This window comes from Heterodontus francisci, chromosome 1 (assembly GCF_036365525.1).
Source record: "Heterodontus francisci isolate sHetFra1 chromosome 1, sHetFra1.hap1, whole genome shotgun sequence".
Classification (NCBI taxonomy): domain Eukaryota; kingdom Metazoa; phylum Chordata; class Chondrichthyes; order Heterodontiformes; family Heterodontidae; genus Heterodontus; species Heterodontus francisci.
This window is the reverse complement of record NC_090371.1, coordinates 96269443-96291271: the sequence shown is the minus strand read 5'-3', so window position 1 is coordinate 96291271 and position 21829 is coordinate 96269443. Positions and strand designations below refer to the sequence as shown.

The following is a 21829-nucleotide window of genomic DNA, read 5'->3' as shown; positions in this document are numbered from 1 at the left end:
CATGCTTGGCAGGTGAGGGCCTGCATGACAACTCACAGGTGCAGAGCTTCACTGGATCAACAACCTCACCAAACACTAAAGCACACTACAAAGCAAGGTTCACTAATTCAACAGACGTAGTCCATTCACAAGGAGATTAATAGTTTAAATGACCTGCGACCTGCTGAAAAGATAGGAAGGGTTTTTATTTAGAAATAAAGGATTAGTCAACCAATTTAAAGACTTAAAGATACAAAAGACCATGCAAATAAGATAACAGGCTAACCAGGAAAAAGTGAGGGGTGGAATTTGAAGGGCGAGGAAAGAGTGCAAATCTGCAGATACAGATCTAAAACGAAACTTAAAATGCTAGAAAAACACAGTAGCTATGTGAATCCCGCAAAGGGAAAAAATGTAACCTGCACCACTGTGGGGGTAGGGGGGTATATGGGGTCGTGGGATTTTAACAGAGTGCAGGCTTTGGGTGGGTCGGAGCAGGGGGAGCATCAAACCCACCCATTGTCATCAGTTTTAGGCCCAGCTTATTTTAACTCCTGGGTCTCAGTTACATGTTACATCTCACCAACCAACTGGCCTCCCGAAACAGGTGGCAAGATGCATCTGGTGGTCAGATGGTTAAGATTGTGCGACCTGGAGGCTAGAAGTTAAATGGCAAGGAGCGGGTCAGAGCAGAATCTCAGATGGGAAGTTGCGGGAGGATGCCCAGGACAGAAGAAACCAAGTCTCCTGCCTATCTGGGTCCCACAAGGAAAGTTTAACTTCTTGTGGCCTCTTCAGCCTTAACAGCAAGTTTCACTGGGTGTTGAGACAAATGCCTGCTCAGAACACCTAATAGGACCATGATTTGCATAAATGTGAGTCCTATCTGATTTAGGTGATTAATTTGCTGCCAAGATAACTATGTTTAAAACCCCCCTGGAGCAGGTAATTGGCCTGCTCATATTTAACTGTCCCCTATCCACCCCAGAATTAGCCTCCTTTGTGTCAGAATGATGTTGTGATGAAGGGGCTATGTCTGGAATGACAATATACTTCCCTTCCCTGGATGCCAACAGACCCAGCCCACATCCCCTGTGTTCAAGAAAATGGGTACTGAAGCTGAACATATTTATATGGGTGTTCAAACCAGAGGGCTGCAAAGTGGGTAGGAGAAAGATAAAATAATGTTCCTGAAGCTTACTTTGAGCTTGGTTGGAGAACAGATATGGAGAGATCAGAGAGGGAGCTAAGGTACAAGTCACAGGATCAAATCATATTTGCAAAGAAAACAAAGGTCTTCAGCGATGAAAAGTGATTACCTATTCTGCATTTGGTCTCCAGTGTAGAGAAAAGGACACAGTGCCCAGTGGATACAATATACTGAATTAGAGGAAGTACATGCAAAGTAGCTTTCTCACACTGAGAACGGTTTTGGGGCCTTGAACAATGATGTGGGTAGAGGTGAATGAACACGTTTTGCACCTGTTGTATACTGCTGGTATTTTCTGTTTTTGTTTTAGATTTCCAGCATATGTCCTTTTTCATTTTAGTTTTCACATGATTTTGCATTGGACTATTTTGATTCATATCTCTTTAGTTGAATTTTCAGGTACTCCTGGATTATTTTCCAACATTAATTTGAAAGTGCAAGTTTGAAGACGTCAAAGCAGCGATAATTTTCCACAAAATGCTTTTTCATTACATTTCCATCAAAAGAATGGTTACTTGTCGACTGGGCAGATCGACAAGTTTCTAACTATGCTGCACTATAGTTGAATGTTTTTTTTAAAAACTAAAAAGTTTAGCTAAAAGAATTAAAGCCATCTCTAATTTTCTTGATTTATGGTGTAGATAACTTGAACAGAAATAAAATTAATGCTATAATTTCCATATTTTAATTAGTGATGGCCTACACTGAGCTCTTGTAAAATCTTGAGTGATTAGATTTTGTTACTTTCAGTCCATTAGAGTGTTTCTTATGGCCTGTGGCTGCTGTAATTGGGAGTCTTGCCTTTTAATTAGGGGAAATCCTGATTCTAAATAGAATAGATAATATATTTATGAAAACCTGTGGTATATGACTTATGTTCCACAAGTGGGCTGACTACTGACTGACTGACTTATTTTCACCCACTTAGCAGTTATAAATGGTATTCTGTGGGTTTCCATGATGTACTTTGTTTATAGACAAAATGATTTAATAACAGCATGTAGATGAAAATATGAAAGGAGTATAACAGCGTGTCATGGTGTGGATTCAGAACAGCTAAAATAAGACAGTCATTCACTGTCATGTGCTTGGAATGATTACACTTCAATAATTTTGAAGAAATTTGTCATTGGTGGGAAGACCTCCCAGTAATTGGAGTGTGATGTGCTGTCCAGACAATATGAAAAGTGTTAATGGAATTATAGCATATGCTCTGTAAAACCATTTTGTCAGGTTTTTTTTGCCTAAAATGCAGTTAATGTTTTAAGGAATTTAACACAATATGGGCACATGGTTACGTCTGAACTTACTTTCTTCTGTTAAAATAAGTTCACTGTGTAGCCTGCTGGTTTTATCAAAATATGTGGTATGTTGATTTGAATTTTTGTGTTCAAGGTAAGGAACAGTACTGTCAGGAAACTAATACTGTCCTATTTTGGCATCCATTATCACTTAGTTATCACAGTGAAATACAGAATAAATCTTCATTCAGCTCCAAGAGGGTGCCTTAGCCCAAGGGCTAAGGAACCATTCTCTAATGGTTCAGAGTGAATTTTCTTTTCTCAAACCCAGCCGTTCCTCCTGAGTAAAAGTGTTTTTTTGTACTAAATTATGGCCAATGGTGTGGCCTCTGACATTTCATCAGTTTGAACTAGAGAAAATGATGTTTCAACATCTTTCCTTATCCCATCTCCAGTCGGTTTTCCATCTTACTGCCTCCTGTCCTTAAAAAAAAAAATGGGTATTAAGGGCACCGGTAAATGTTTGGGAGCCACACACAGACATTCGTGAGAGGGCGATTAAGAGTGGAGCAGAAATAATATAACAGAACAATGAATCTAGAGAGAGTGACATAGACACCACATGAACAAAAATGTGCAATAACCACACAGAAGGAGAAAAGATGGAAGATAAAAATAGAATCTGCAAGGTAAACAATGGACGTGGGAAAGGAGAGAGGCAGTTGATGTATGCATTTTTTTATTCATGAGCAATGTCACAGGGTATCAGCTATTTCTAATACATTGTGTGTTGCATGGTGTAATGCTTCTGTCATTATAAAGTAGCATATCCCCCAGCCCCCTGTGAACATTGGCACAGGCGATGTTATAATTTTCCACTAATCTTTAGTTTTCCAAAGAATGTCAGTGCCTATGCATTTTATTAAAGGGGGTGTACCACTTTGACTAATCCATGCGATGGAAAAGTGCAGAAAATCACAGAACAATGGTAGGCGAAATTGTGAAATTCACATGGGTAGGCATGGCGAAATCCCAATCCACAGAAATTAGTGTGTTGGATACATCTGCTTTTGCCGTTTCTGCCACCTCCCACATTCTTTCTGATGAATTTTTTGATGAAGTAATAGAGATGGTTGATGAGAGTATAATGTGGTTGATATGATGTACATGGACTTCCAAAAGGTGTTTGATAAAGTGCCACATAATAGTCTTGCCTGAAAAGTTGAAGCCCTTGGAATAAAAGAGGCAGTTGATATGAAGTTGGGTGAGTGACAGGAAACAGAAAGTAGTGGCAAATGGTTGTTTTTCGGAATGGAGGAAGGTATAGAGCAGGGGTTGGTACTGGACCACTGCTTTTCTTGATATACATTAATGGCCTAGACTTGGGTGCACAAGGCACAATTTTAAAATTTGCAGATAATGTAAAACTTTTGAAGTCTTCACTGTGAAGAGGACAGTGATGGATATCAAGAAGACATAGACAAGCTGGTGGAATGGGCAGATACCTGGCAGATGAAATTTAATGGAGAAGTATGAAGTGATACATTTCAGTAAAGAACGAGGAGAGGAAATATAAAAGAACGGATACAATTCTAACAGAGAGATCTGGGGTTCTGTGCACAAATCATAGAAGGTGGCAGGGCAGGTTGAGAAAGCGGTTAATAAGGCATACGGGATCCTGGGCTTTTATAAATTAAAGACCTAGAGTACAAAAGCAACGAAGTTATGATGAACCTTTTATAAAACACTGGTTTGGCCTCAACTGGAGTAGTGTGTCCAATTCTGCTGACCACATTTTAGGAAGGATGTGTAGGCTGAAGAGAGGGTGCAGAAAAGGTTTCCAAGAATGGTTCCAGGGATGAGGGACTTCAGTTACATGGATAGATTGGAGAAGCTGGGGTCGTTCTCCTTAGAAAAGAAAAGATTTGATAGAGATATTCAAAATCACAAGGGGTCTAGACAGAGTAGATAGGGAGAAACTGTTCCTGTTAGTGGATGGGCCGAGATCCAGAGGACACTGATTTAAGGTGATTGGCAAAAGAAGCAACAGCAACATGAGAGAGAATTTTTGTTTACGTAGCAATTAGTTAGGCTCTGGAATGCACTGCCTGAGAATGTGTTGGAGGCAGATTTAATCGTGGTTTTCAAAAGGGAATTGGACAAGCACCTGAAGAGAAAATGTGCAGAGCTAGAAGGAAAGGGCCCGGGAGTGGGACTAGCAGAGTTGCACTTGCAGAGAGCTGGCATGGACATGATGGGCTGAATGGCCTCTTTCTGTGCTGTTAACCATTCTATGATTCTATGGGTTGAATTTCTGGTGGGTGTTGGGACATCAGCCTCATTTATAGGAATTCTGAGACCAACCATGTCAGCAGCACAACCTTCCGGGAAGATGGCTTCCAAATTGATCCCAAGGCTCAGGCCCCTGGGAGAGATGGGTGCTGCCAAGCAGGCAGGCAAGTGTGAGGGCACCTCACCATGGCGACGCCCTTGGTTGCCGGCATAAAATTCATGAAATAAAGAGACCCGAAGCCATGAGAGATACCGTGACGGAGGGGAACATATGGAACGGTCTGAAAGGGAGTAGACTTTTGAAGTCGGCTTGGTAGGGCACAGGTTCCAGGTGAAGTTGCAGCAGATGGGAGTAATGGGAGTCCAGGACTTTGCACAGTTAAGGACGTGGGCTGCAGAACTGTAGGCAGTTAACAAATTTAAACTAGCGATGGTTGGGGCTGCGACATGTCATCCACACAGCCCGCCTTCTGGGCATGGCGCCTTTGGCTTGCACCAGGAGTCCATCTCATTTGAGCTGACCGTCTCTGCACTTGGCGAGGAGGTTACTCGGACAGTGAGAAAATACTGGCTCCATCGCAAAATGGCCCTTAATTGGACTAATTGGTTGCTCACTTGCATGGAGTAGGCAGCCCAACCTGTTCCTAGCCCACGCCGGGAATGTACCCTGGAGGCGGAAACACATCGGGGAGCCGTCTCAATGCAGTTTCCCCCCCCGCCTCCCCCGCTTGGTCTCCAACCCCGTCCCTACGGGGTTGGGAAAATCCAGCCCTGTGATTCTATTTAACCATTCTGATCTCCTGCAGTTTCTATTCTTATAGTTCACTTCTGGCACCATTATCTTTGGTTCTTAGTTGTTACAACGCAGGAACTAACGTGCGTATCTCCCTCTGCCCATGAGCTCGACTCTGGTACACTTTGATAACATCAATAAGAACATTAGGTCTGTTTTGAAATGTATATTAATGATATTTAACTCTACCTTTCTGCTTCCAGCTTTAAACCAAAGGTTGTGGTTACAAGATCTAGATGACAAAATGTCCTATGTTCTATGTCTATGCTTAACGCCTGCAAAACCAAAGCTATTCTTTTTGGCTGTGATCAAGTGCCATTCTGAGACTTGTACTGCTAAACCCCAAGCTCAGCTCCCTCTCCCACATCTCCATTACCAAGATGACTTTCCTCTACTTCAGAGATATCTGTTTCTCCCTACCAATCCCCACCTCACACATATCGTAGAAACCCTGCTAGTGCATGCCTTTGTCACCTTGAGGTTTAACTTTTCAAATACTGTTTAAATTGGTCAATTGCCTACAGTGCTGCAGCCCACGTCCTTAACTGTACAAAGCCCTGGACTCTCATTACTCCCATCTGCTGCAACTTCAGCTGGAACCTACGCCCCACCAAGCCGACTTCAAAAGTCCATTCCCTTTCTTTTCATTCCATACGCTTATTCTGCCCTAAGTTAATGATCTCCTGCTGCCTTACATACACATGCACCATCTGCCCCTTTTAACATTGGACTGATGCTTGTCTCCAGTCACTATTCTCATGCCCATTTGCAACTTTTTTGCCCAGTTCTCTCTCTTTGCCACTTTCTCCTTTTGAAGACAGCCTGTCCAACTGTGCCTTTGGTTTCTGCCCACCCCCGAATTTTCTTAGAGTCCATAAGCCTGCAAAAATGTCAGCTTCTGGTTAACAATCCCACTGAAGATCCTCAAAACATCTCGTAAATGGATAATTACATTTTGAAGTTCCCACATACAATTAATTTGCTATACGAAAGTTCATTGGCCAGGCATGCACATCATGGAACTAACTTCATGCTGCACAGGGTAAGTGCAGGATGTGGCACAACTGTCATGTAACGATGAGTCATTTACCCTGAAGATAAAACTGGCCACATTTTTGTTTAAGTTTATTTAACACAAAGTCTTAATGATATTGTGGTACGGTTTTGAAGATAAGTGTGAAGTGTTTTTTTGCAGGTAAACGAATTGTACATTGAGGTAAAGGAGCAGAAATGTAGACAGATTTTGGAAAGATGTAAAGGTAACGGTTGCAGTGGTGGGTGATTTTAACTTCCCCTATATTGACTGGGACTCATTTAGTGCAAGGGGCTTGGATGGGGCGGAATTTGTAATGAGCATCCAGGAGGGCTTCTTGAAACAATATGTAGATAGTCCAACTAGGGATGGGGCCGTACTGGACCTGGTATTGGGGAATGAGCCCGGCCAGGTGGTCAAAGTTTTAGTAGGGGAGCATTTCGGGAACAGTGACCATAATTCCATAAGTTTTAAGGTACTTGTGGATAAGGATAAGAGTAGTCCTCAGGTGAAGGTGCTAAATTGGGGGAAGGCTAATTATAACAATATTAGGCAGGAACTGAAGAATTTAGATTGGGGGCGGCTGTTAGAGGGTAAATCAACATCTGACATGTGGGAGTCTTTCAAACGTCAGTTGATTAGAATCCAGGACCAGCATGTACCTGTGAGGAAGAAGGATAAGTTTGGCAAGTTTCGGGAACCTTGGATAATGAGGGATATTGTGAGCCTAGTCAAAAAGAAAAAGGAAGCATTCGTAAGGGCTGGAAGGCTAGGAACAGACGAAGCCCTTGAGGAATATAAAGACAGTAGGAAGGAACTTAAGCAAGGAGTCAGGAGGGCTAAAAGGGGTCATGAAAAGTCATTGGCAAACAGGATTAAGGAAAATCCCAAGGCCTTTTATATGTATATAAAGAGCAAGAGGGTAACCAGGGAAATGGTTGGCCCACTCAAGGACAGTGGAGGGGATCTATGTGTGGTGCCAGAGGAAATGGGCGAGGTACTAAATGAGTACTTTGCATCAGTATTCACCAAAGAGAAGGTCTTGATGGATAATGAGTCTAGGGAAGGGAGAGTAGATAGTCTCGGTCATGTCGCTATCAAAAAGGAGGTGTTGGGTGTCTTGCAAAGCATTAAGGTAGATAAGTCCCCAGGGCCTGATGGGATCTACCCCAGAATACTGAGGGAGGCAAGGGAAGAAATTGCTGGGGGCTTGACAGAAATCTTTGTATCCTCATTTGCTACAGGTGAGGTCCCAGATGACTGGAGAATAGCCAATGTTGTTCCTTTGTTTAAGAAGGGTAGCAAGGATAATCCAGGAAATTATTGGCCGGTGAGCCTTACATCAGTGGTAGGGAAATTATTAGAGAGGATTCTTCGGGACAGGATTTACTCCCATTTGGAAACAAATTAACTTATTAGCGAGAGGCAGCATGGTTTTGTGAAGGGGTGGTCGTGTTTCACTAATTTGATTGAGTTTTTTGAGGAAGTGACGAAGATGATTGATGAAGGAAGGGCAGTGGATGTTGTCTATATGGACTTCAGTAAAGCCTTTGACAAGGTCCCTCATGGCAGACTGGTACAAAAGGTGAGGTCACACGGGATCAGAGGTGAGCTGGCAAGATGGATACAGAACTGGCTCGGCCATAGAATCTATGGGTAGTAGTGGAAGTGTGCTTTTCTGAATGGAGGGATGTGACTCGTGGTGTTCCGCAAGGATCGGTGCTGGTTGGTGGAGTTGCAGATAGTGATGAGGATTGTCAGAGGATACAGCAGGATATAGCTAGGCTGGAGACTTGGGTGGAGAAATGGCAGATGGAGTTTAATCCGGACAAATGTGAGGTAATGCATTTTAGAAGGTCTAATGCAGGTGGGAAGTATACAGTAAATGGCAGAACCCTTAGGAGTATTGACAGGCAGAGAGATCTGGGCGTATAGGTCCACAGGTCACTGAAAGTGGCAACGCAGGTGGATAAGGTAGTCAAGAAGGCATACGGCATGCTTGCCTTCATCAGTCGGGGCATAGAGTATAAAATTTGGCAAGTCATGCTGCAGCTGTACAGAAATTTAGTTAGGCCACACTTAGAATATTGCGTGCAATTCTGATCGCCACACTACCAGAAGGACGTGGAGGCTTTGGAGAGGGTACAGAAGAGGTTTACCGGGATGTTGCCTGGTCTGGAGGGCATTAACTATGAGGAGAGGTTGGATAAACTCGGATTGTTTTCACTGGAACAACGCAGGTGGAGGGGCGACATGATAGAGGTTTACAAAGTTATGAGTGGCATGGACAGAGTGGCTAGTCAGAAGCTTTTTCCCAGGGTGGAAGAGTCAGTTACTAGGGGACATAGGTTTAAGGTGAGAGGGGCAAAGTTTAGAGGGGATGTGCGAGGCAAGTTCTTTACACAAAGGGTGGTGAGTGCCTGGAACTTGCTGCCGGGGAGGTGGTGGAAGCAGGTACGATAGCGATGTTTAAGAGGCATCTTGACAAATACATGAATAGGATGGGAATTGAGGGATACGGTCCCCAGAAGTGCAGAAGGTTTTAGTTTAGGCAGGCATCAAGATCAGTGTCGGATTGGAGGGCTGAATGGCCTGTTCCTGTGCTGTTCTGTTCTTTGTTCTTTGTATTGGCAACAAAGAAACATTGAGGGCAATATTTAATGGAGGCAATGTGGGTCTCTCCCTACAGCTGAAGAACCAGCAAGAGCCCTGCATTGCCTCTTTTCAGGAAGGCCCACTACTTCATGTGCCAATCAGGCAATTAACTGGGCAGCAGCAGGGCTTCCCCAGGATTAAGGATGCCAAAGTGGAAGTCCCGCCCACTGAGAGCTGCCAGCCAATCAGAGGCTGCACTTTTGTCAGCAGCACCACCGTGGAGGCTGTGGCTGCTGCTGGTAATGCACCTATCCGAGGCTCAGGATCACTGATGGACCCAGGCCACAGGTGAGTGATGGTGGGGGGTGGGTTTCGCAGGGTGGGCGTCACGGGGGAGGGGGGTTGTATGGGATCGACAGCAAGAGCAGGAGCGTGGCTCTCAGAGGGTTCCGTTTCCCAATGCTGGGTCCCTCAATCAAGCACTAAGTGCATTGAGCAATGGACCCCCGCCCTGGTAGCCAGCAAGCAACCTGCACAGGTTTGCTTGTCATGCTCCTGGGTGGCGATAGGCCTGCCTGCCGCTGGGTTAATGCTGGCAGCGGTGGGAAGAGGCCCTTATTTGAGCATTAACTGTTCATTTAAAAGCTTCATTTGGCGGCAGGGCAGGAAGGCCCTCCACAGGCCTTCCTGCCACAGACAATTCGGGTGGATGCAAGTTGCCAATGGGGACCCCGCCACCATCCCACCTGATTAAATGCTCTCCCTGCTGTCACACTCTCCATGGGGGAGAGCATAAAATCCAGCCCTCATTTAGGATCAGCTGTCAAAGCACAGGACGATTTAGAAGCAATCCATTACAGCAAGTGACTAAGTGGAGATAAGCACAGCATTTAAGAGGAGGACTAAACCATTTTAATATTAAAGAGCATAAGAAAAGAATAAGGAAAATGTAGATAGCTTTGGCGTGGGGTTTACAGTTGCACAGGATGATGGACTGAAGTTTACCGGCCCCCACGCTGCAGGTCGCGGCACGGGGACCCGGTACAATTTTGCAGGGAGAGGCCCGCCTCAACCCTTTTTTATTAGTTTGTGGGATGTGGGCGTCACTGGCTAGGCCAGCATGTATTTCCCAACCTGAATTGCCGTTGAATTGAGTGGCTTGCTGGGCCAGTTGAGAGGGCATTTAAGAGTCAACCACATTGCTGTGGGTCTGAAGTCACGTGTAGGCCAGACCTGGTAAGGACGGCAGATTTCCTTCCCTAAAGGACATTAGTGAACCAGATTGGTTTTTACAACAATCGACAATGATTTCGTGGTCACCATTAGACTAGCTTTCAATTCCAGATTTATTAATTGATTTCAAATTTCATCATCTGCCGTGGTGGGATTCGAACCCATGTCTCCAGAACATTAACCTAGGCTCTGGATTACTAGTCCAGTGACATTGCCACTATACCAGCGCTTCCTGCAGCGTTGAGAAGGGCCCGCCGCATATGACCAGTGGCAGGGGGAGCTCAATGCAGCAGCCTGGCGGCGGGCCCTTCATCTGCATATTCAAATTGTTTGAAAACCACACCTGCCAAGAATGAGGCATATTCATTTTGTCATCAGGAACATTAATTTTAAACTCTTACTGGACTGAAAACGTGGCTGCACCTATATTCTAAAAGGACAGTGGCTGGAAACATTTGCATTCTAAAAGACAGGTGCCTGGAGAAGACAATGGAACTACTCTGATTCAATTAACCAAATGGATTTTGATCAAAAGACTTTGAATGTGTGAAAGTCAGGATTCCAGCCCCCTATTGAGGATGTCTACCTTCTTCTTTGGCCTCCTTATTTCAAGAGACAATGGGTAAGCACCTGGAGGTGGTCAGTGGTGTGTGGAGCAGCGCCTGGTGTGGCTATAAAGGCCAATTCTAGAGTGATAGGCTCTTCCACAGGTGCTGCAGAAAAATTTGTTTGTCGGGGCTGTTACACAGTTGGCTCTCCCCTTGTGCTTTTGTCTTTTTTCCTGCCAACTGCTAAGTCTTTTCGACTCGCTACACTTTAGCCCTGCGTTTATGGCTGCCCGCCAGCTCTGGCGAACGCTGACAACTGACTCCCACGACTTGTGATCAATATCACAGCACTTCATGTCGCGTTTGCAGACGTCTTTGAAGCGGAGACATGGACGGCCGGTGGGTCTGATACCAGTGGCGAGCTCGCTGTACAATGTGTCTTTGGGGATCCTGCCATCTTCCATGCGGCTCACATGGCCAAGCCATCTCAAGCGCCGCTGACTCAATAGCTGGGGATGTTGGCCGCCTCGAGGACTTCTGTGTTGGAGATACGGTCCTGCCACCTGATGCCAAGTATTCTCCGGAGGCAGCGACGATGGAATGAATTGAGATGTCGCTCTTGGCTGACATACGTTGTCCAGGTCTCGCTTCCATAGAGCAAGGTACTGAGGACACAGGCTTGATACACTCGGACTTTTGTGTTCCATGTCAGTGCGCCATTTTCTCACACTCTCTTGGCCAGTCTGGACAGAGCAGTGGAAGCCTTTCTCATGCGCTTGTTGATTTCTGCATCTAGAGACAGGTTACTGGTGATAGTTGAGCCTAGGCAGGTGAACTCTTGAACCACTTCCAGAGCGTGGTCGCCAATATTGATGGATGGAGCATTTCTGACGTCCTGTCCCATGATGTTCGTTTTCTTGAGGCTGATGGTTAGGCCAAATTCATTTGTCTACGAAGATTGAAAGAATCCACATAACCTCGCCGGGCAGGTTGTTTTTTAAAAAAAAAAAGAGCTAGTCACTTGACTGGCTTGCTGGCCCAGGTTTGGTTTGAATTGTGCCAGACAGAAAGAAATAGACTGCAACTGAAATTGAAGAGAGAGCATCTCTCCCTGTCTGTCTCTGTCTCTCTCTCTCTCTCTCGCTCTCGCATGAAAAAGAAGAGACTGCAACTGGACTTCAAGAAGACCGCGTCTCCCTGTCTGTCTCACTCTCTCTCACACACAAAGACAGGGACTCATGGAAGAAACTAAGCCTCAAGACAGAAAACCATCGAAACAAATTTGAAAGTATGCACTGGGCCCCAACGAGACGGCAAGATTTAACTGCAATCAACGACTTTACATCGAACTCAAAAGGCAGTAAATGAACTCCCAGCTATCGCCTCAAAACTTTTCCCTTGATTTTTCCTCCTTTTCTGTCTTTATCTGCGTGTGTGTTCATCGCGTATGCATGCGAGAATGGTTGCATTGCATATTTTAGTAGTTTTAACTGCATTAGAGTTTTAAGGTTAATAAACTTACATCTTTCTTGTTTAAAATCCAAGAAAACCTGTCTGGTTGATTTTGTTGCCATTACAATTGGAGAGCAGTGAATAAGGAATCATTGGGGAGACGCTAAGAACATGGTGGTTTAAAAATTAAACTCTGTTACTGCCAAACCAGGAAAAGGCTGAGAGGGAACCCCTAGACCTCTTTCTCACCTGGTCATAACAAAATGAACATAAATGAGATGCTAATAAACTTACCTGCAGGCGACGGACGTCCCACCCCTTTTTTACGGCCTCCGTTTGGCCTTCGCGCGCGCGCGCGCCTTTTGAACTCTGCACGGAGTTCCGAGGCGAGAACTTGGTGGGTTGGGTGGTTGGGGGGAGAGAAATAAAATTTTCAGGGTGGGAGGGGCGGAGGATCGGGGACAACATTTATTATTGGCTGTGGGATGGTTGGAAGAGGTTGAGGGTCAAAGGGAACAAATGTCGGGGAAGTTCGTGATGCTAATAAAATTTTATCATGGCAGTAGAGGGCAATTAATGTATGATTTACCGTTTGGGGAGTGGGATACGTGGTTGACACCTGACAACATTTTATTTTTAATTCCCAGAGATCAGACCTTTACATTTTACATTATAACTGAAGGGCTTGAACCCCTTTAAAAATGGCGCCTGCGCGGTGGCGCCAGATGCCCTTGCCAGGGAAGCGGTGGCTGCCCCTACACGTCATCGAAGGCGTCCGCTCTGCCCCCACTATTTAAATGAGCCACTGTGCGAAATATCGCAGGGGCTCCTCAACTGCCCTTCATTGTCAGAAGACCGCAGAGTTAAAAGCACATCGATGAGGAATGCGGCGTGCGGTTAAAATTCAGCCCGATGAGCTAAACGCCTCCTTTGTGCTTAACATTGCTGTGGTGAACTGCTTTCAACAATGCAAGAAAACTTCTTCAACCCACAGCTTCTGTCTTTGTTAGCCCATTGGCACTTAATCTGTGTGTTCATTTATTTTCTTTGTATCACTAGGCTCGATAATTCAGTCAAATTGGTCCTGATGTTGAGCACCACTGTGTTCAAATACAAGCTTGAATAATAAATAGAAAGACAGGCAAATAGCAAAGACTACTAAATAAATCCTATATGTTTTCTTTAATTTTTTAAGAATCTTGATTTAAAAAGGCTCCACTCTGGAAGTTCCTGGTGGATGGTATTGGGGAGTATATCACGCATTGGGTGGGTTAGGAATTGGGGAAGGATCTGATTGCACTGAGTCTCCAACCCTTTCTCCCCACAGGCAATAACTCCAACAGGAGGGGGCAGGTGTTTCTTGCGTCTGCTGCCTCCTGCCTCGTGTCACTGAAAGAGGCACAAAAGGCAGATTGGCATTATCCACCAGAAATCCCAGCAGCTCTGCTTCTCTTGCAGCTAGTGTAAAGTATTCCTACATAACTGTGGAAGTACAACCCCAGTACCAAACCTTAAATGCAATAGTGACATTTCTTGGGTTTGTTTCGAACTAGTTCCAACCATCGGCTGGTGTGGTTTGCTGTTGCTCTGAAATTCCTGGGCCCTGCAGGGTGAACACCAAAGGAGGACCGTAAATGAAGTAGGCGCATACTCCCTTTATGCTAGTGTCCCTGTCCCTGAAATTTGGGAGTCCGTAAGTACTGAGGCTAGGGAAATTTTGGGGCCTCCCTGATTAAAATGAGTTGCTTTCCGACATTGAATCTGGGCAGTTTTAAATATACTCATTTTGTCTGTCCTGTTTTTGCAGGAGCCATGTCAGGCGGATTTAACTTTCAGGTTACAGATGGACTGAACTTTGCTCCTCGGCAGATCTTTAGTATTACGGCTGGAGCACTGGTCATAAACATGGAAGCAAACAATGATTTAAGAGTCTTTCCAGGTAAGCTGTCAGTTCTTCAGTAAAGTTTTGATCAGTTTATATTTTGCTAAAATGCTGCATATGATGAAATTGTCTGTCACTGAACAAATACAGATTTATTTTCAAATATTTTTACTTGAAAAGCTTGAACTCCTCTATAAAGAATATTGTCCATACAGTTGTTGACCGAGATGTATCCAACTGGTACCTGCAAGACACTTTGGTCCATAGGACGGAATAAAAGAACTATATAATGGGGTATACTGCATTGGAAGTTGTGAATATATTCAGCAAGCAGGGAAAATTCTATAAGTCATCAATATTTGAGTATGATATATGCTGCTATCATCAATGACTTCCTATGTAGTAATCGATTCATTGAATGCTTATGTTCCAGCTTAATTTTATTTTAGTACTTGAAATAATACCTTTTAGCAAATAGTACTTTGGTCTGGTATGGCAATCTTTTCTTTCAGTGTAACCTCGAACATATGAAAACGAAGGACAGGAACAAACCAGTTGGTCCATTGAGGCTGCCGCCTTCTGTCCTGGTGTAATTTCTACACATTACCCCCTGTCTGCCCCCTCCACCCATCAGCCATGCAAACTCCAGGGTAGAGCAAATAAGCAGAAGGGAAAAAAAAAGGACAGTTTAGGGAAAAGCTGACCCCAAAAAGTGCTCAAATGAGATTTGGAAGATGCATTCTCCAATGCCTACCTGCTTTCTATATGCAGGTATGTTGACCACACAGGAGCTCATCTGGCTCCTTTCGCAGTGACTCTTCTCTCAGTGCCCACTAGGAAGTGTTGCCTTTGTGCCATGTATGTCACTCATGGAAGCTCAATACCATAACTATTTTTTATTTAAAAAGAATCATGTTATTCCTAAATCAGAATCTACAAATAGACCATTCCATCACACATGTAGTGCAGTAGCATAGTTACTGTTTCAAAATTAACAGCTCCATTTATGTTTTTATTTTGTAATTTAAAAATCTAAATTTATCTATTTCCATATGTCTCCAATAAACTACACTTAATTCTGTAACAGAATCTCTTCTCTTTGGCCTCCTTGTCTCGAGAGACAATGGGTAAGCACCTGGAGGTGGTCAGTGGTTTGTGAAGCAGCACCTGGAGTGACTATAAAGGCCAATTCTAGAATGACTGACTCTTCCACAGGTGCTGCAGATAAAATTGGTTGGCGAGGCTATTACACAGTTGGCTCTCTCCTTGCGCTTCTGTCTTTTTTCCTGCCAGCAGCTAAGTCTCTTCGACTCACCACTCTTTAGCCCCGCCTTTATGGCTGTTTGCCAGCTCTGGCGATCACAGGCAGCTGACTCCCACGAATTGTGATCAATGTCACAGGACTTCATGTGGCGTTTGCAGACGTCTTTAAAGTGGAGACATGGACGGCCGGTGGATCTGATACCAGTGACGAGCTCGCTGTACAATGTGTCCTTGGGGATCCTGCCATCTTCCATGCGGCTCACATGGCCAAGCCATCTCAAGCGCCGCTGACTCAATAGCTGGGGATGTTGGCCGCCTCGAGGACTTCTGTGTTGGAGATACGGTCCTGCCACCTGATGCCAAGTATTCTCCGGAGGCAGCGACGATGGAATGAATTGAGATGTCGCTCTTGGCTGACATACGTTGTCCAGGTCTCGCTTCCATAGAGCAAGGTACTGAGGACACAGGCTTGATACACTCGGACTTTTGTGTTCCATGTCAGTGCGCCATTTTGCCACACCTTCTTGGCCAGTCTGGACATAGCAGCGGATGCCTTTCCCATGTGCTTGTTGATTTCTGCATCTAGAGACAGGTTACTGGTGATAGTTGAGCCTAGGTAGGTGAACTCTTGAACCACTTCCAGATCGTGGTCGCCGATATTGATGGATGGAGCATTTATGACGTCCTGTCCCATGATGTTCGTTTTCTTGAGGCTGATGGTTAGGCCAAATTTGTTGCAGGCAGCCGCAATCCTGTCAATAAGTCTCTGCAGACTCTCTTCTATGTGGGCTGTTACTGCAGCATCATCAGCAAAGAGGAGTTCCCTGATGAGGACCTTCCGTACTTTGGTCTTCTCCCTTCGCCAGCTACAGGATAAATGCCGCGAAGAACGGATGCCCCTCTATGTTGCTTTCATTGATCTCACCAAAGCCTTTGACCTTGTCAGCAGACGTGGTCTCTTCTGACTACTAGAAAAAATCGGATGTCCACCAAAGCTACTAAGTATCATCACCTCATTCCATGACAGTATGAAAGGCACAATTCAGCATAGCGGTGCCTCATCAGACCCCTTTCCTATCCTGAGTGGCGTGAAACAGGGCTGTGTTCTCGCACCTACACTGTTTGGGATCATCTTCTCCCTGCTGCTCTCACATTTGTTCAACCTTGCCCATCTTACAGTGAAGACCAATGTAACAGAATATATTGTTAAAATTCAGTACTTCATTGGCTGAAAACTACTTCCAGAGACTTGTTCTCCAGACAATCAAAAGACTAGACAATATCAAGGTTCAACATTACAGTGACAGAGTCAAACTCTGAACTCATTTTTGGGCTGTCCTTCAAGTACAAAAGACGTGACAAGTTAATTTGGTCATGCAGGGAAGAAGATCCACTAAAACAAGTTATCTTATTGATAGCGGATCAAAGATTAAGGGCGCATGTTGCAATGAAATTTTTTTAGTCCGAAAAGGGAGTTTCACCATCAACAGTAATTGCAAGAGGTTATGATTAACCTTAAAATGGAACCAAAAATTGTTTTGTTAAATAGCATCTTCTGGTATATGCTTTTTAAGCTCCCTTGCAACTCAAGGCTTCGCAAACCTTCCAAGCCTATACCCCTGATGATGTCAACAGCACTTTTTGCTTAAACAAAATTCGCCAAACTGTTTTTGATCCAGTATACAAATGATAAGATACCCATTTATGGTCAGCTGCAATTAAACAAACAAAGCTCCTTTTTAAACTTGCTGCCTGTTGATATAAGTGACACTAAAATTTCTGAAAGAAACCAAGAGCCATAGAGTCATCAACTGCACAGAAGGAAGCCATTGAGTCCATGCTGGCTCTTTACGGAGCTCTGCAGTCAGTCTCTCTGGCACGATCCCTGTAGCCCTACCAGTCCATTTTTCTCAGGCCATCCAACTTCCTCTTGAAGTCTATGATCATCTCCGCTTCCACCACCCTTGTGGGCAGCAAGTTCCAGGTCATTACGACCCGCTGTGTAATAAAAGTGCTTCCTCATATTCCCCTGCATCTTTTGCCCAAAACCTTCAATCTGTGTCCTCTAGTCCTTGTCCCATTGGTTAATGGGAACAGTTTTCCTTGTCTAACTTAGCTAAGCCTGTCATAATCTTGCACACTTCCATTCAATCTCCTCTCAATCTCCTTTATTCTAAGGAGAATAAACCCAGCTTTTCCAATCTAACTTTGTAACAAAGATTCTCCATCCCTGGAACCATTCTGATAAATCTCCTCTCCACCCACTCAAGGGCCCGCACATACTTCCTTAAGTATGGTGGCCAAAACTGGATGCAGTGCTCCAGTTGGGGCCTAACCAGAGCTTTATAAAGGTTCAGCGTAACTTCCCTGCTTTTGTACTCAATGTCTCTATTTATAAAGCCCAAGATCCCATGTGCTTTATTAACCACATTCTCAATATGTCCTGCCATTTTCCAAGATCTATGCACATGCACCCCCATATCCCTCTGTTCCTGCACACTCTTTAGAACTGTGCCATTAAATATATATTGCCTGCTCCTATTCCTTCTGCCAAAATGCATCACCTCACACTTGTCAGTATTAAATTCCATCTGCCACCTGTCTGCCCATTCTGCTAGCCTATCTATGTCCTGTTGCAGCCTGTTCATATCATCCTCACTGTTTGCCTCACATCCAAGTTTGGTGTCGTCAGCAAATTTTGAGATTCTACTCTATATTCCAAGATCCAAGTCATTTATATATAGCACAAAAAGGCAGTGGTTCCAGCACTGACCCTTGGGGAACACCACAGTCTACCATCCTCCAGTCTGAAAAGCAACCATTTACTATGACTCGCTGTTTTCTGTCCTTAAGCAAATTTTTTTAATCCATTTATCCCTCCTATTCCATGAACATCAATTTTGTTAACCAGACTTTTATGTAGTACCTTATCAATTGCTTTCATAAAATCCATATAAACAACATCCACTGCACTCCCTTCATCAACCTTCTCTGTTACTCCATTAAAGAATTCAATTAGATTAGTCAAATCTGATCTGCCTTTTACAAATCCATGCTGGTTATCCTTAATTAACACCAGCCTCTCTAAGTGTGTGTTGATATTTTCCCTTATTTATTCTAAAACCTTACCAACCACTGATGTTAAGCTAACTGGCCTGTAGTTGCTAGGACTGTCCTTCGATCCTTTCTTGAAAAAGGGTGTCACACTTGCCACTCTCCAATCCTTTAGCACCTCCCTGCATCCAGGGAAGATTGGAAGATTATGGCAAGCTGTTCCTTTATCTCCATCCCCAATTCCTTTTGCAACCTTGGATGCAAGCCATCCAGACCAGGTGACATATTAACCCTAAGCATAGCCAACCTTTTTAGTACCTCCCCCTCTCAATTTTTATCCTATCCATCGCCTCTACTCTCTCCCGCTTCTCCTGATAATTTGTCAGCCTCCATTTCCTTAGTGAGCATTGATAGAGAATACTCATTAAGTATATTAGAGTTGCCCTGTGCCTTTGTCCTTAATAGGCCCCACTCCTCCTCTTACTACTTACTTACTTTTTACATGCAGTTGGAAGACCTTTGGGTTCCCTTTTTTATGTTGCCTGTCGTTCTATTTTCATATTCTGTCTTAGCCAGTCTTATATTCCTCTTCACATCCTCCCTCAACTTATTGTATATGGTCTGGTTCTCACTTGATGAGTTCACCTGACATGGATTATACACCTTTTTTATTGTTTCATCATCATCTCTACCTCCCTCATCAACCAAGGAGCCCTGTTCTTGGTTCCCCTACCTTTCGCCCTTGTTGGAATGTTCCTAGCCTGTACCTGAAGCATCTCTTCCTTAAAGATAACCCATTATTCCAGTACAACTCTTCCTGCCAGTCTTTGATTCCATTCTACCCTGGCTAGAACCCTTCTCATCGCGTTGAAATTTGCCCTCTTCCAATCTAGACATTTTACCTTATTTTGTTCATTGCTTTTCTACATTACTAGCCTAAACCTTATGATACGATGATCACTCTTACCCAAGTGCACCCCCACAGACACTTGGCCCACCTTGCCCATCTCATCTCCCAGCACGAGATCCAGCAATGCCTCTCTCCTAGTTGGGCTGAGAACATACTGATCAAGGAAGTTCTCCTGAACGCATTTGAGGAATTCCTCCCGCTCCTTACCCTTAACTCAAAAATGATCCCAACTGATATTTGGGTAACTAAATTCCCCCAATATCGCCACTCTATAGTTCTTGCACATCTCTGTGATTTCCCTGCAGACTTGCTCCTTCATCTATCTCCCACTATTTGGAGGCCTATAGAATACCCCTAGTAGCGTGAGAGGAAACTTTAAAAATCTATAAAACAATGTTGTAATGTTGAGAGCAGCAGCTGTTGTGATATTATGATAGCAGCAACAGCATGCACATATCTGTCGCTATGCTGGTCTCAGGCCATAGATTGCAGGGAGAGTCTGAATGATAGGAAAAGACTGCATATATTTTTCCCAGAGAACCATAAATTCCAAAAATTTGTTTGGGGGTTGGGTTATCCCTTGGGGAACTAAGAACACAATCCAGCAGCTTCCACTATGTGAGCATTAGAGCTGCAATGTAATGAGCTGTCCTCCTTTATTGATTTTCTGCCTGTTCACTCATCTCAGTTCTCTGAGCAGATTTTGGAATATACCACGTTTTTGTTTTTTAAATTTATGCAGAAGTTTTTTTTATTCTTTCATGGTATGTAGGAGCTGGCAGGGCCAGCATTTGTTGCCCATCCCTAATTGCTCTTGACAACCGAGTAGCTTGCTAGGCCATTTCAGAGGGCAGTTAAGAGTCAACCACATTGCTGTGGGTCTGGAGTCACATGTTGATCAGGCCAGGTAAGGACAGCAGATTTCCTTCCCTAAAGGACATGTGAGAACCAGATGAGTTTTTACGACAATCGAGATTCATGGCACTGTTACTGAGACTAGCTTTCAATTCCGGATTTAAATTCAATTAATTAATAATTCCACCAGCTGCCATGGTGGGATTTGAACCCGTGTTCCCAGGACATTGGCCTGGGCATCTGGATTACTAGTTCAGTGACATTATCATTGAGTCACCGTCTCCTCAAAGTGCAAACCATGTAAAATAAGTGCCCAGCAATATGGTTATTTAGTGTAAATGGTTGTCTTTAAAATGGAAAAGGTCATAGTCGTAGAGTCATAGTCATTTATGGCACAGAAGGAGGCCATTCAGCCCATCGAGTCCATACTACTCTCCACTGAGCTATTCACTCAGTCCCACTCCCCTGTTTGATCCCCATAGCCCTGCAAGTCTATTTCCTTCCAATGGTCATCCAGTTTCCTTTTGAAGTCATTGATTGTTTCCTCGTCTACCATCCTTGTGGGCAGCGAGTTCCATTTCATTACGACCCGCTGCATAAAAAGTTATTCTTCATATTCCCCTGCATCTCTTGCACAAAACTTCAATCTGCATCCCCTAGTACTGTTGCAGCATTTTATGTTTACATTCTTGTATGACTACGTATATCTTTGTGATTAAAGCAAATCTATTATGAACAACGAGTAATGTTTGGCAAACAAGCTTGTAGGCAGGAACTTAAAAAATCTCAATGCTTTACAATCACAGCAAAGAGGAAGTTTCCATGAGCACATCAACTCTATGAAATAAAACTATCCAACTCATAAGGGTGTAAGCATGATATGGGATTAACAGTTACCCTTTAATAACAGTATAATGTACCAGAAACCATTTGAGATACTCCACACATTCCCATCGTTGTTCCAAAAGGCAGTAAATACTGGACTGTCAGGATGTTGCATTCAGACTAAAAGTAAAGATTTCTTTACAAAATGCTAGACAAACAGAAAGATACAGCTTGACTTACACAACCTATAAACTGAACAGAAAGGAAAAAAAGTCCAAAATCTTTGTAATTCTTTTCAGGTCCATTTCATTGAGTCTCAAATGACAGATAATGTGGGAGATGACGATGGAATTCCTCTTAACCACCTTGTCTCATATAGGCAGCGCAAAACAGTGAACTCGAGACCACAGGATTGCTTCTCAATTATATGTCTGCCTTTATTTAATATTATAGCTAGCTTATTTGATCAAATGTATTCTCAGTGGTCAGACAGTTGAGTATGAACCATTTCTAACACATAGATACAATGTGAACAGGAGTTTCCAAGCCATTTGCTGGTGCATTTGACACTTCAAAAATACTTCCTTGGCTGTGATGCTCTTTGGGATGTCCTGAAAACATGAAAAGCACGATCTGGCAACAAGTGACATCCTACCTTGCCCAT

At 43.9% G+C, this 21829-nt stretch overlaps 1 protein-coding gene across 1 annotated transcript in view; it reads left to right on the top strand.

Annotated features, from left to right (window-relative positions):
• Positions 1–21829, top strand: part of cspg4ba (chondroitin sulfate proteoglycan 4ba) — a 145657-nt gene that overhangs the window by 59820 nt on the left and 64008 nt on the right. The window contains exon 7 of the mRNA XM_068032903.1: positions 14184–14315. Within this exon, the coding sequence (XP_067889004.1) occupies positions 14184–14315 (132 nt within the window). The remainder of the gene's footprint in view (positions 1–14183; positions 14316–21829) is intronic.